Source organism: Natator depressus, chromosome 6 (genome assembly GCF_965152275.1).
Source record: "Natator depressus isolate rNatDep1 chromosome 6, rNatDep2.hap1, whole genome shotgun sequence".
NCBI classification, from domain to species: domain Eukaryota; kingdom Metazoa; phylum Chordata; order Testudines; family Cheloniidae; genus Natator; species Natator depressus.
The window spans coordinates 65,649,154-65,664,348 of NC_134239.1; the positions used below are offsets into that span (position 1 = coordinate 65,649,154).

Here is a 15,195-nt window from a genome sequence, read left to right on the forward strand (position 1 = left end):
CCATTCTAAATGTTAGTACTACACGAGTATTTGACTAAATGTAGGTATAACCATGCTGTACACCTACAGTATATAAGTACAAATTGGCTGTTTCCTCAAAATTGTGTGGTGTATTTACTGCAAGCTGTGACATATCTCTTCTCCACCCCAAACCACTTCTCCAGCATATTGCTAGAAAAACCTGTCACAGTACCATAACAAAGCATTAGACCTAAGCTAATTATACTTCAAAATCCTAGATCAAGAAGCAGAGAGACTGGGAAAGGATTTGGCAATGTATCTGAGAACAGAAGAACAAGAGTAGTACTAGGGACTGGAGGATGAGTAAATGTGCTTTCTTTAGTGAGGCTAAATGAAGTGTAGCCCTCCAAACAACATTGTAAAAATAAAAGCTTACAGGCTCCAGCTAACAAATGGATTAACCCACCTAAAATGTTCAAATGCTGGCTTGGGCAGTATAAAAATCTCAAATAACCCTAGCACATCATAGTCACTAAAGTATGTCATAAGTGAAATCCATTGCTAAAGCGATAAGAAAAGAAACAGATGAAAAGAGCTAACAGTTCTTTCCTGCTCATTTTAAACATAAAGAGAGAAAAAGTATGAGGAAAAGCCTGAAATTAGAGATAAATGACAGCCATTATAGACAGAACAGCATAAACTCTGATGCTAATATGACCACAAAATAGAAGAGCAATAAATTCTAGTATTTGTTATTAAAAGTATTACCACTGAATTCTCCAAGTCACATTTGTAAACAGTTGGTACTACATAAATAAAAGTAAGTATCACTTAAATGTTTGTCAGGAAAATATTTTTAGTGCTGTCTCAGACAGCAGCCTACAAGTTGGGGAAAGCATAGTACAGAAGAAAAAGCAATATAGTTGAAACTGATGTCTGGTCACTTTTTTCTGTTCACTAATACAATTGATTCTCATTCTGTTTTCAGATTAAGGAAAGGTTGTGGTGCTGGCTGCAACAGTGGTGGAAACATTGAAGATTCAGATGCTGGAGGTGGGGCTTCCTGCACAAGTAACAATGCAGCTGCCAATGAGTCGCAAAGCAGCATGTCACAAGGAGGAGGGAATTTAATTACAGGGCAGGGCCCTGGCATGGGACTCCACCCTCCTATCACATCTCACCCCTCAACACTAGGTAAAACTAACCTAAAGTGTATATTATATAAAATATTGGAACTGTACATAAATACCAGCTAGCCTTTCACCACTGTAGATCAGGGCTGGGCTACAAGCACAGAATTAATTTTGATTCTGTAATCTTAATTCCCAATGGAAATGGATTCGTATCGCAAAATCTCAATGCAGTTTAGCACAGTGGCAGGTTTCTGGACTGCTACTGGAATGGTCTGAGGATTGCAGATCAGGATTGATATGCTGACCAGAGTTGAGTGGGATAGCCTTTCTTAGCACCTCTCTACAGGATGGCTAACCTGCACCAGTTCTTCTGTTCCCTTGTGTTCACAAATACCAAACTCATAACAAGTGTTTTATAAATGTGACTATCTGTCTTTTATGCTACTACAACCTTACTGCTACTGTGGAGTAAATTGTCTGTTGCTGCAGGGTTTCAGTTAAACAGTACCTAAGGAGCGCTGTTAGTGATCTAGTGAGGAACTGGAGGTAATTGAGCATATGTGTTTCCTAAGGTATAGTTGCTTTCATTTGCCTTTCAAGAAAAACAGAACTATTTTACAGATTAGTACATTGCCAGCTTCTGAATCTTATCATACCGTATAGCATTATAAGGTCCATAATTGTGATGGGGTATCTACAACTGTCTGGCACCAGAGAGGAGCATTAATTAATATGCATTAAATAACACTAAGAGCTAAAATTCTCATGGTTTTTCTTTGCCAACTTCAAATCTAATTAAACATTTCAGAACTAGTTAAAATAGCAGCAATAGTAACTAAACTTTTTGATGCACACTTAGGAGTCCAGTCAAGCCACATGTTTGACTAAGAATATTTGGTGGTTCTGAAACACTGCAAATGTTACTGGCAGAATTAGACAACATAGAATGAGAAACTAAACTCTTCAGCATTAAAGAAATACTTCATTAATGCAATAAGAGCTGGGCTCATACTTATCAAAGACACTTACATTGTTGCATCTATGTTCCTAGCAATGTAATATCAGTTTCTTAAAACAGTTAAGATTAATTGAACATATTCAAATATTTCATTGTTGACAGGACATCTTGTCTCTGAAGTATTCCAGGCATTTCTGATATGCCCATCAATTTTGTATCAAGGTGCCAAAACACTTTTGTAAGTGTGTAAAGTCTAAAATGTGTGGGAGGCATGTATTAAAACTATCAACTCTCCTGATTCCGTTTTTGTTTTTTTGTTAGGCACCAGTCACAGCTCCCATTCTGTGCAGTCAAGCCTTGTCAGACATTCCCCTGCTCGTGCCTCGGTAGCCAGCCATTCATCTTATTGTTACAGCAGTCGTCATTCATCACTTCGCACGTCCACTACAGGCTTTGTGCCTTGCCGACGCTCTTCCACCAGTCAGATATCCCTTCGTAACCTCCCATCCTCCATCCAGTCTCGCCTATCCATGGTGAACCAAATGGAACCCACTAGCCAGACTGGCGTTGTCATCATGCAGCATGGCCTACCCTCTTCCAGCAGCTCCAGCCAAAGCATCCCAGCCTGTAAACAACATGCCCTTGTGGGCTTTCTAGGAACAGAAGGAGGGAATAACGTAACTGATGCACAGTCAGGTGGTAATGCAAGCCCTGCAAACCATATGCAAGCCAAAAGGGATGAAGTTATTTACAGAATCCAGGTGAATCGGCCAGAAGAACATGTTTAATCTACACATTTTTTAGCCCTTATTTTTTCCTCTCATTTTTATTATTTTATACCTTGTAGCAACTAAAGAACACTACCCCTGTCTTCTATCCACACACATGTACTTGAGTTTCTCAGTGCAGAACAGAAGTGCAGTTATGACTAGAAAGGTTCATCTTTATTTTGCTGAACAAGTGGCCTACTGGAATACTGAGCAATATCTACTCACATTACAGACATGTTTTATTTTAGCACAGAGCTGTGAGAGGGCTAGATTCTGTTCTGCTTCATACATTAACAACAAAATTATAAGCTTAGTTTTGCTTGCGGTATCTTTATTTACTGGTTGTAACATGAAAGCCAGAACAGCTTCCTCAGCAGTGCTGGCAGTTTGTATTTTTTGATTTGCAAACTAAGAAAATTTTCTATAGTAGTCACTGTAAAAATATTGTCAGTTTCCTTTTCATTGTATGTGGCAATAACAAAGAATTGAACAAAGTCTTTGCGCATGTGCCAATTCACCATTGATTTAAGTTGTCTGGGGAAACGGTAGTTTTGTTGAAATCTGGAAGCTAAACACAAGCTCTAGCTCATGTGGCTTTCAATAAACCCTTGTATGTTTACAATAGAGTGTTGCTGGAATAAATGAAGAAGTAGTCCCCAGTACCACAAAGGTCATATCCAGCTTGCTTCACATGGTGACACAACTTAATGCCATACTGAAGCCTGTCTTGGTCGTAGTCATTCAGTAACCATGGACAATTGCAAATAAATTTGGCAGGCCCCAGTTTTGTAGCTTTTGTATGCTGGCAGGGGTGAGCTAAGTAAAATACAGCTAAGATCTGCTAACGTTCACTGCCCTTCTTTTAAAACTGTTTTTTCCCAATAATATTTCTTCCGTGTCCCTTCTGTAAACTCTTAATGTGATGGTGGGTATCTAAGCAGCTCCTGCTTGTTCACAACTTGAGGGAGGTTTTCCACAATGCTTTCCTGCTGACCTCTTCCAGGTGCAGGAAGCCTGTTAATTTCAAAACACTGGCTGGTCTCTGCTGAGCATCCTAAATGGAACTTAGTTCTTTTGCCTAGTGATAAATCCTCTGAGGCTTGTGCTCTATATTCCCAAATCTGGAGGCCTGTGCCACTCAAGTTTTTTAAAGTGCAGCTCTTAGCTAACTTAGGGCTTGAATCTGCACTACTGAAATCCACTGAAGCTTTGCCATTGACTCTAGTGGGTGCAAGATCAGCTCTTTAAAGAGCAACATTTTTATGAGTAGCATCTAAGGGAACAGTTACAGTTTCACTATTAACCATTAATTGGTGGGTCCATAATAGTCTAAAATCAATTTCTACTTTTCATTTTAGATAATGGATCCCAGCCAAGTACTGGAAGGGATCAACATGTCTAAAAGGAAGGAGCTGCAGTGGCCAGATGAGGTGATACGGCTAAAAGCTGGAAGAAATAGCTGGAAAGACTGGAGTCCTCAGGAAGGCATGGAAGGCCATGTAAGTTTCACTTGGAAGCTGATTTTGTGAAAGGGGGGTGGGGAGTCAACTTTGTTAAAGGTCAGTCTGAAACACTGTGCAGCCACCATTCAAAAGGCATATTTGATCATATGCTGGTGGAGCAGATGTTCTTTGGAGTTACTACCTGTATGCAAGAAGAAGCCTAGGTCCTCACTTGAACTGCATGAAATTTCTGAAGCCAATCCAACAGGTGCAAGATAGAGTCTTTAGTGCAAAAGTAGGGCTGTTTAAGTGATTAAAAAAATTAATCGCATGATTAATCACACTGTTAATAATAGAATACCATTTATTTAAATATTTTTGGATGTTTTCTACATTTTCAAATATATTGATTTCAATTACAACACAGAATACAAAGTGTACAGTGCTCACTTTATATTTATTTTTATTACAAATATTTGTGCTGTAAAAAACAAAAGAAATAGTATTTTTCAATTCACCTAATACAAGTACTGTAGTGCAATCTCTTTCTCATGAAAGTTGAACTTACAAATTTAGAATTATGTACAAAAAACCCTGCATTCAAAAATAAAACAATGTAACATTTTTAGAGCTTGCAAGTCCACTCAGTCCTACTTCTTGTTCAGACAAATAAGTTTGTTTACATTTGCAGGAGATAATGCTGCCGGCTTCTTGTTTACAATGTCACCTGAAAGTGAGAACCAATGTTCTCATTGTACGGTTGTAGCCGGCACTGCAAGATATTCATGTGCCAGATGAGCTAAAGAGTCATATGTCCCTTCATACATCAGTCACCATTCCACTGGACATGCGTCCATGCTGATGACTGGTTCGGCATGATAACAATCCATAGCAGTACGGACCGACACACGTTCATTTTCATTATCTGAGTCAGATGCCACCAGCAGAAGGTTGATTTTCTTTTTTGGTGATTCAGGTTCTGTAGTTTCCACATTGGAGTGTTGCTCTTTTAAGACTTCTGAAAGCATGCTCCACACCTTGTCCCTCTCAGGTTTTGGAAGGCACTTGAGATTCCTAAACCTTGGGTCGACTGCTGTAACTATCTTTAGAAATCTCACATTGGTAACCTTCTTTGCATTCTGTGAAATCTGCTGTGAAAGTGCTCTTAAAATGATGAACAGCATGTGCTGGGTCATCATCCAAGACTGCTATAATGTAAAATATATGGCAGAATGTGGGTAAAACAGAGCAGGGGACATACAATTCTCCCCCCAAGGAGTTCAGTCACAAATTTAATTAACACGTGTTTTTTTTAACGAGTGCCATCAGCATGGAAGCATGTCCTCTGGAATGGTGGCTGAAGCATGAAGGTGCCTACGAACGTTTAACGTATCTGGCACATAAATACCTTGCAATGCCGGCTGCAAAAGTGCCATGCAAATGCCTGTTCTCACTTTCTGGTGACGTTGTGAACAAGAAGCGGCAGCATTATCTCCTGTAAATGTAAATAAACTTGTTTGTCTTAGCGATTAGCTGAACAAGAAGTAGGATGGGTGGACTTTGTAGGCTCTGAAGTTTTACATTGTTTTGTTTTTGAGTGCAGTTATGTAAGGAAAAAAATCTACATTTGTAAATTGCACTTTCACAACAAAGATTGCACGATAATAGTTGTATGAGGTGAATTGAAAAATATTATTTCTTTTATCATTTTTACTGTGCAAATATTTGTAGTAAAAATAATATGCACTTTGATTTCAATTACAACACAATACAATATTTATGAAAATGTAGAAAAACATCCAAAATATTTAATAAATTTCAGTTGGTATTCTACTTTTTAATAGTACAATTAAAACTGATTAATTTTTTTCATCACAATTAATTTTTTTGTTAATCGAATGAGTTAACTGTGATTAATCAACAGCCCTATGCAAAAGCCAACAAACAAACCTAAGCAAAACCCTTTATGTGCATTGCGTTTAAATTACTGTACTATTCACCCGGCCTTCAGTTTTCCTTTCCTAAAATTATGAACTCCTGAGAGTATGCAAAAGATGAATTTATCAGCCAGCCTTAATATTGCAGGAATTGCTTAATTAATGGTATTTTGGCTTTAAATCAAATCACTATAATGCAGATAGGGTTGAGTCAATTATGTAGTGAGATAACACAATTAGGGCTCCAGTTTATTTCTGTATATAAAAAGGAAGTTCTGAGATTCAACTGAAAACAAAGATCTAGTCTAACTCAGTTTTCCAGTGGCCTATTAATTGTAATCCCTCTTCTCCTCCTCCGCTGTTATAGCTGCAACTTCAGCTTTCACTGCATCTAGTGGAGAGGATTAGTAAGTACTGAAATAGTTTCCTTTCTAGAAAACTGCAGCTCTACCTTTCAGAAATCTCATCATTTTACTTATACACAGTTAGTCACTCCTGGATCAGTGCTCGGCCCCAAGAGAGGTGTTCTTCAAGATCACTATAATATTCAGAGCTGAATGATACAAGCAAATAAGTCAGAATGCCCTTAAATATGAAAGGCATAGGAACTACCAGGGAAGACACACTACTCTAAAATGATGTGTGCATGTATTGTCTGGCATTGGGAACAAGGACTTTCTAATGCTTAGCAGTTCAGACTTCCCACATAGGCATTCAGTGGTACGCATTAGAAAATAAACTGGTTGTGGTTGCAGCCTGCAAATAACACTCCACTCCACCCAAGCATCCAGGAAGCTATTCCAGGGAGGCTGGGTATTGAGATTTTTTAAAATGTTTGATCCACCCCACCCCAGTTCTTTTCAATCACCCCTGAGAAGCCTAAGGAGACTTTTTAAAGCATCCTAAACTTTCTTGTAGGGACTGTCATATGGGAAATTTTGTCCCGAAGGGAAAAACCAGTCTTTCAATTGGCAGCCAAAAATGCAACATACTTTTTCCTTTTAGCACCTTTCAACAAAGGCTCTCAGTGTTTTACGAAGATGGTAAAAACTTATGCCTATTGTGCCTATTGGGGAAGAGAGAGAAGGAAGAGAAGTGCAGAGTAGTTACAACTTGTTCAAGGCCAGACAGCGGCAGCAGGGAAACTAACTTGAATATCTTGACACCCAGTGCTCTGTTCTAAACACTATTAGTGTCTTATGCTTAGAAGTTTTGGCTTCCATGAACAGCTAGAGTCTAACTGGATTTTTAAGTGTGTGAATGAAGAACACGGAAATAAATTCCCCTTGTCTGTGACTGAATTTGTATTGCCATTGGAAGTCCACTCTTATGGCTCATGTGCATTAAATCTTAGTTGTAAACTTGACTTAATACAGCAGCTGTTAGTGGTATTGAATATAGGACATAATAAGCAAACTAAGGGTCTAGGTTGTTAATAGTGTGCCTTCTAGTTTTGGAACTTCCTCTGTTAGCCATTGCAGATAAGGAATATCCTAGTGATAATGCATATCATTCTGAATACTCCTTGGCAGTTGGCCAGCGTCACTTGGGAATTGCTTCCAAGGAATTCGTTAACTGGCCTTGCTTGTCACAGGATGCCAGCATCTACACTGTTTGATGATGATAAGGAAAGAGAGGAAGGTTAAAAAGAGAGAGTTTGAAGGTTAGAATAAGCTGCTGATCTAAATGTTTATTTGTGTGAATAGTTCTGTTCAGTAACTCTGGAGCATTACTTCCTTTCTGGAACATAATGCTAGCGGTTTTTCTCTAGGATGGTGTCTTTTAACCTTGGGGAAGAGGGAGGGCACTCCCTCCAGGAGTATGCATAGAAGGAGTTGTGTGGTAAAAGCTTCATGACATTGGATCTACTTCAACTCCCTATAACAAACTTGCTGCTGTTGGTAAAGCTCACTTGAAACTCACTTCCCTTCCTGCTCCTTTTGCAGTCTTTTAATGCAACTGAGCAAAGGAGATGCTCGTGCACACTGGGACACAAGAAGCAGCTTACTCACCAAAGGCACTGTCTGCTCTCAAAACACCCAGCTCAGCTACAGGAGCATGTGTCTTGGACCACTGAGCAACTAATAAGCACGCCCCCACACCAAGTAGTGCATAGCTTTCTGTTGAGTAACCAGGGGAAAGAGAATAGCTTTCAGAGGGAGTAACTACAGAGAGAAGCAGTGAACCAGAGCAAAAATGAACAAAAAGAAAGGGGATAAGGTGGGGAGGGGAGATAGAAGACTCAAGAGAGAATGGACAGAATCTGTTTTTGAAAACTGCATGATGGGACATGAGATGGGTAGGACCAGAGCTCCCACAAGGGTTCGGGACCTCTGCTCTAAGGTCTGTGTGTGTGTCTTCTGTACCTGGTTTGTAAGCTGTTTTTCCAAAAAATTGTAGAAATTACTTGGGTTTTGTTTGAGATGTTCTGTACATTGGCTTTCAGAAAGTATGTATTAATTCTCCTGTGATCAGTGAGGGGTTTTTGTTGGCCCCTACAATTATACTTTTTTTTAATTATGCTTTTAAAGGTGACCTGAACTGAACTCGTCTCAAATTTCTCAACATTATGTGCATCCTGCTTCTTTCCTAAGTAGTGCTTCTGCTTTGCTATTAAATACAATACAGTACCCTGCTTTGTGAAAGTTTATTAAATGTATACCAAAATAGCACAGATTTTCTTTGTTGAAGAAATGCAGTTTATCAAAGCTCCTACACAGACAGCAAATAACAATGCTTCTGAAATCCTGTTCCTTTCTGTAGTATCTTTTGTGAATAATTTGTAGAGTTAGAGAACAAACCAGTGTTTCTGAAAGTCTCTTTTTGGGGAGGAGTGTAATATTTCACGTCTCATTGGTCTAAGCATTAGAGCATCACTATAACCTAAATTGCAGTTTGTTCACTGCAGTGCACCGAAATAATTTGGGACTCTTTATTTTCACTATAAATGGAGCCTCATATCCAAGTTCCTCCATGTCTTCCCCCACCGCCCAGCTCTTCACTGAGTTTGCAGTGGTTACATGGGGTCTGGTTGGGATTAACTTGATTTCTCTTGCTGAAATCCAACCCCAGCTATTCTTTCTTTATATGTAATAGTTTAAGCTTGATGAGTGTGTTTTTAAACAGACTTAAGTATTCTTTTAACACCCCACTGAGATGAATGACAGAAAGTAAGCCTCTTGAATTTTCATTCTTTACTGCTATAGACACAAAAACACAGGGGTGCGGTAATATGCAGTAGGAAGACTGTCTTCATCTTTTGTATCTGGAGGACTAGAAAGCTCTATAGTTGTAGGAAAACCAAAAAGAAAACCTAAGATTCTGCAGAGCACAGAAAAGTAAAGTCTTACATCTTTTATAGGCCCCTTCCCTCAAAATATGTCATCCTTAGATTGGATTTTGTGTGCCAGACAGCATTTCTCTAGTTATTTAGTGTATTTCCAGGCTTTCCTTACTGGCATAAAGAGATTATAGCAGATTTTGAGGAAGTATTACAAGAATAATATATGTATGGATATATTAGTATTGAAAAATGTGTGGTTAGATTGTATGACATTTTCAGTACTTTTGCCTCTGCCTTGTTATAGTACAGAATTATAAATCAACACCATGAAATGGCAGTAATCCGTGTGGAACTAACCTTTCATATTATTATGATTGCCTTCTCCAGGTGATTCACCGCTGGGTGCCTTGCAGCAGAGATCCAGGGAGTAGGTCCCACATAGATAAAACCATCCTGCTGGTCCAGATTGAAGACAAATATGTTGCTGTGGTTGAAACTGGAGTCCTAGAACTTGGGGCTGAAGTGTGAGCCACACTGATAATTAAACTTCCCCTCCTCCAAAGATTCAGAAGAGAGGAGGGGTCAGGAGAGGATGCTCCCAGGGCATGAAACTTTAGTCCAGTTATAGGACAGGACCTGAAAACAGGGGGCTTGTAGAAGGCCCTTCCCCAAAATAAAGAAGTGTAAGAGCTGGATTTTTTTAAGTTGTTAGCTGCTGAGGAAACATTTGCATGAAGGGTAAAGATTTGTTGAGACATCATTTTTGTTTTGAAACTTTGTTTTATGCATTGTGTATTGCTTTAAATCAACAAACTTCAGTTCTAAAATAGGAGCCCCTCATATTTTTCTAATTGCTTTGCCAAAAATTGCCATGTTTTGTAACAGAGCATGTGGCGTCCATTCACCTTATTTAAAGAAACTGACTAGCATACAAACCTTTGGTTCAGCGTAAAGCCATATAGAGGTTTTATGTATGGCGAGAGACTGAGCAGACGTATAGATTATCTTCTTCCTTGTGAGCTAAAATCTTTAATGAGAGAACTGCACTAATTTTTTTACAGCAATGCACTAAAATATCTGAGATTGCTCAGAACATTTATTTATATATAAATAAAATATCATTATTTAAATTGCCTTTGGGATTAATCCCCTCCCTCTCCATATACATGTTGACAGTAAGAGCTGTGCCATGGATTCTGTTTGGTTCAGTAGTCTGTATGTCATATCAGTGCATTGCATCCTTTTCACAATAAATGGCAAAATACCAAATATCTAGTAATGTACCTGAATATCCCCATAACTATATCAAAGGCTATTTTGGTGGTGGTGCATCAATCATCTGTACAACATATTCAGCTTTAAAGTGGGTCTCAATGCACTAATTTGCATCCTTTGTCTTTCTTAGATAGTCCTGACTTCTCTGCTCCTTTACACCTGGAGCTAACTCAGTTATACTGATGGCTCTTCTCTGGAAGAGGCACTTGATTTTTGAGGGAGGTAGGGGTGAATCTTAGTCCATGGTCCATGTCTATTTTCTGCGACCTTGAAGGTTTTCAGATTCAGTACAGTTAAACAACTGGGGTTTGGTTGGTTGGTTTTTTGTTTGTTTGTTTGTTTGTTTTTGGTTTTTTTTAAAGGACTTATGGAGGAGGCACAGCCCTAAACTGTTGTATCGTTTTTACCATCTCCCCTTTCCTTTCCCTCTAGTCTTCATTCTTTTCTATGACTTGAATTTTATTTTCAATGATTATATATTCTATGTAACTGTAATTTGAGTATTTATAACTGTGAAGTTCAATTATTCATGTGTTACATATCCTAGGTTTTATTGTGTTTTTTAAAATGTGTGTATTCAGGGAAACAAGGAACTCAAATTTACCATGGAGGTGTGAGGAGAAAACGGCAGTTTAGATTTAAGTTGCAGCTCCTCTAACTTGATTCTCTTAATCCATGAGAAAAATGTACATGTTGTGATTGTTTCCTGTCTCTGATCTGGAATTATGGTCAGTTCTGCAGAGAACTTCACGCAGTCCTAGCTTTTGAGAGCAGCCATCTTCTCTCCCCCATCATTACCTCTTCTTCCGAGGTAGTATAACTGGGGGAGAGTTTTAGCATAATTGCGGGGGATGTGTTGCAATTATTTCTCTGTAAGCACTGAAATCTAGTCCATTATATACTTATGTAAGAGTAAACCTACAAGGGGTAAGGAACATGTAGGAAGCAAATGCCTCCTGCAAAGCAGTGTTGATATGCTGACTCAAGTTACTATAAAGCTTTTAGCGATGAAAAAGTAGTCTCTTCTATGCCTAGTGTCTGGTCAGTTCTGAACCCTATTCCTAGTGCCCTGTTGTCGGGCTTTGCTTATGTTGTATACTATGCAAAGCGTGTACACTTTATGTACTGTGCATTTTACAATTCCATATTACTGTACAGTTTATACATATGCATTATTTAATCTTTGCATAAATGCACAGTTCAGAATCTGCCACCTTGGAAATCATTTGTCTGGTCCCAACACCTTACCAAATGTGCACGATAGTGTGGTTAAATTTATCTCCGAGTTATCTGAAAACATAGTGAAGTAGCTGACTTCATTGGTAGTTGTAGCTTTGCTGTCATGAGTGAAGAAAATTTCTGTTAGAGTTGAAGCCATTTTTAATGAAGGTTTGTACTTTTATGCCCTTTCTCTGCTGACAATTAAAAGATCCATTTCCTTTATCAGTTGGAATATGGTTTCACAAAGACTAACAAATGAGAATCCTCTCTGGGGACAGACCCTAATTTTGGTATTAATACAAGGGTTCTTTACTGCCTTGAGAGAATCAGATGCTTAAAAAGCAAAGTAAACACATATACCCCATTTTAAAAAAATCACAACTTGGATGAAACACCTCTTCAAATATGGTTTTTATGTGCAATCTCTGTTACTCTCTTTTGGGAAAGATAAAGAATTTCTCCCAGCAACAAGTCCATTCCTAATAGTATGCTTTGAGGAGATATAAAAATACTACAGTAACACTTTATTATTCAAAGTTAAATGGTAAAGTTTAGAAGAACCAAGGCATGTCTTAAACAGTAAATATGACTTGTGGATCTATATTTTTAATCTTAAGGCTTCCACTGTGTTGACATTTGAAGACCGATTGTAACTTGGTTAGTTAACAGGTTAATAGCTTCTCCTGAAAGCATTATTAGTAAGTCTGTGTGAAGTCATTCAGATAGCTGTATTTCACAACACCAAAACTGCTTGTAAATCCTAATAATTTATTATTAACTGATTTCAGATATGCTCACTGAAAATCAGCTAATTGCAATTTTACCCTTCCATATGGCTTTTAAAAATTAGCTTTTTCACCTTCCAGTATTTCAGTTACTTGGTTATAAAGTCCTTAAATTACCTAAATTATTTTATATTGGATTGTCTACTAAATTAGTTGGCTCTTGATTTCACGATTAAATGGACAAAACCTATCCAAATTCTGCTAACTCCGAATATGTTAGGTCAGCCCGTGCTTCAACAAGATTTATTTTAAATTGATTGCTATGCTTTCTTTTTTGTGGTGGTGTAATCAATTAGGAGTTAATACTGATGCATAAGAATTTTTGGGGGACAGTGGAAGCCCTGAATATTCTCACATGGTTGTCCTACCAGACTAGTATGTCATGGCTGTAGAATAGAGTTCTTAAACTTTCTCAGTCCAACATGGAAACTTCAGCCATGTAGAAAGATGGTGGCAGGGTTTCACTCTTATCCTCTGGCAGCATTGTGTGTTGCTGGTATTTTGCTGTATTGACATTCCAGTTAAGACTAGCTTTGTAGCCTCTGGGAATATGATCCACATCTACTTTGTTTCTGTAAGTAGATGTTTCTGAAGGTGGTATCTATAGATACATACATTAAGGGCTTACTGCTGAGCTAAAATGAATATTCAAGTACAGAAATACACTGAATGTTTGTACTAAGCAGATTGCAGGGGCATTCAGCAGCAAAACACAACTTAAATTCTTGAATTCTCTCTCTCCCACACTAGCTACCTGTGAAATCTTTTGATACTTCCTGGTTTTGCTAATGATATCCTAGCATGCATTTGACCACCACCGATACCTGAATTTCTATGCAACTCATGGTATCTGTGATGTCACAGAGTGATGGATTAATTTTGGGATCTCTCTTGCAAACCAGGAAGTGCCAGAGGATTTCACAATGAGGTTGGGGGAGGAAGGATTTTTTTTAAAAAGTAAGTAGTTGAATGGCCCTATATCCTGTTTAGTGGGGCACTTGGCACATTTCTGACCTTGACTCAATTTTCATATTAGCTCTTTGCAGTTCATCTCCAGTCCTTCCTCTATCCCATCCTGCTTTCTGTCAGATGGTGATCTTTGAGGGCAGACCCTGGGAGCGTAATGAACTGAAAATTCAGAATAGATATGCTGTGGCATTTGTGCCCTTGGCAATTTGTGGCAGATGCCCTAAAAGTTTTGCCTTGGGGAATAATAATAATAAATATCCAACTGGGAATCACTTCACTGATACCAGACCCAAGAGACTAAATGACCCAGTGTTGTAGATACATAACTTATACCTTTTTGAAGACCTTTATTAATAGAGAATGGACTCTCCCTCCACAAACTAGAGTAGAACAACTTGGATTTCTTATAATGAATAATCAAAATATATAAGTAACTCGTATTGGACATCTGGTTAAACCACCATAGGTTTTATGTAGCTAATTTTATTAAGGGGATTTTATACCTATTATATAGGCTTCAACTCTTCTTGTTGTCTGGCATTACTCAGTACATGATAGCCTGATGTAGTTCACGCAGTGAAGCTAGACAGTGTAAGAAATGAGTTGTATTTATGTGCCTTAATAAAACAGTGGTTACATAACACCTTGGTGGGAACTACAGTACATGACTTATTTCACCCCAGTGTTGTATATTTATATTTCCAAGAAAAAATGATTTAAGATGGCTGCTCCAAAAGACTTCAGGAGTATATGTACATCACTCAGTCACAAACATTTGAATACAAGCAATCTAATAATTTCTGGTGTACAGTTTGAATATATAACCTCTGGTAAATTCAATCATCCCATGACTTTGATAGACAGACATCATATAGCTGAATGTTAACTTGTTCCATAAGGACCCTAACTAGGCCTGACAATGAGCCGCTGATTAGAAAATTGAGGGAGGAGGGGAATAAAACATAGATAGGGAGAGTGGGCTGAGTTTTGAATGGGCTATGAAAAATACACATTGCCTCTACCAGCATATAGATATCTTGCCAGGGATAGGGATACATGTACTTGCGTGTGTCTGTAAGCGTGTATGTGTCTGCGTGTGTGTTATTGAAAACAGCCTGTAAATATTGTAGTTGTTTAAAATGGAAAAAGCAGAGATTTTTTTGCAATGTGTTGTATCAAAAAGGACAGTATTGACAGTGAAGAAACACTGAGAAATAAAATTTTCTTTTTTCATTTGTGCTATTCTTATTGATTGCATTTTCACTTCATTTTCCATGGGATGCCAACCTTGCAAATGACTATAAAGAACCGTTTTTTAAAATTATACCTCAGTATATCACTCAGTTCCCCATTTATTATGAATAAGGTTTCATGTTTGTCACGGAGGTCATGGAGTTCACGGATTCCGTGACTTCTGCAGCGGCCCGTGCGGCTGGCCTGGGATCCACCTGAGCAGCTCGG

The 15,195-nt window shown here is 38.3% G+C and overlaps 1 protein-coding gene across 1 annotated transcript in view; it reads left to right on the forward strand.

Annotated features, from left to right (window-relative positions):
* The window catches only part of PCNX1 (pecanex 1), a 133,656-nt gene extending 118,728 nt beyond the window's left edge, over window positions 1-14,928 (forward strand). The window contains exons 33-36 of the mRNA XM_074955581.1: window positions 950-1,155; window positions 2,374-2,813; window positions 4,181-4,321; window positions 9,872-14,928. Coding sequence (XP_074811682.1) covers window positions 950-1,155; window positions 2,374-2,813; window positions 4,181-4,321; window positions 9,872-10,012 — 928 coding nt within the window. The 3' untranslated portion in view covers window positions 10,013-14,928. The remainder of the gene's footprint in view (window positions 1-949; window positions 1,156-2,373; window positions 2,814-4,180; window positions 4,322-9,871) is intronic.
* Window positions 14,929-15,195: the final 267 nt, after the last annotated feature.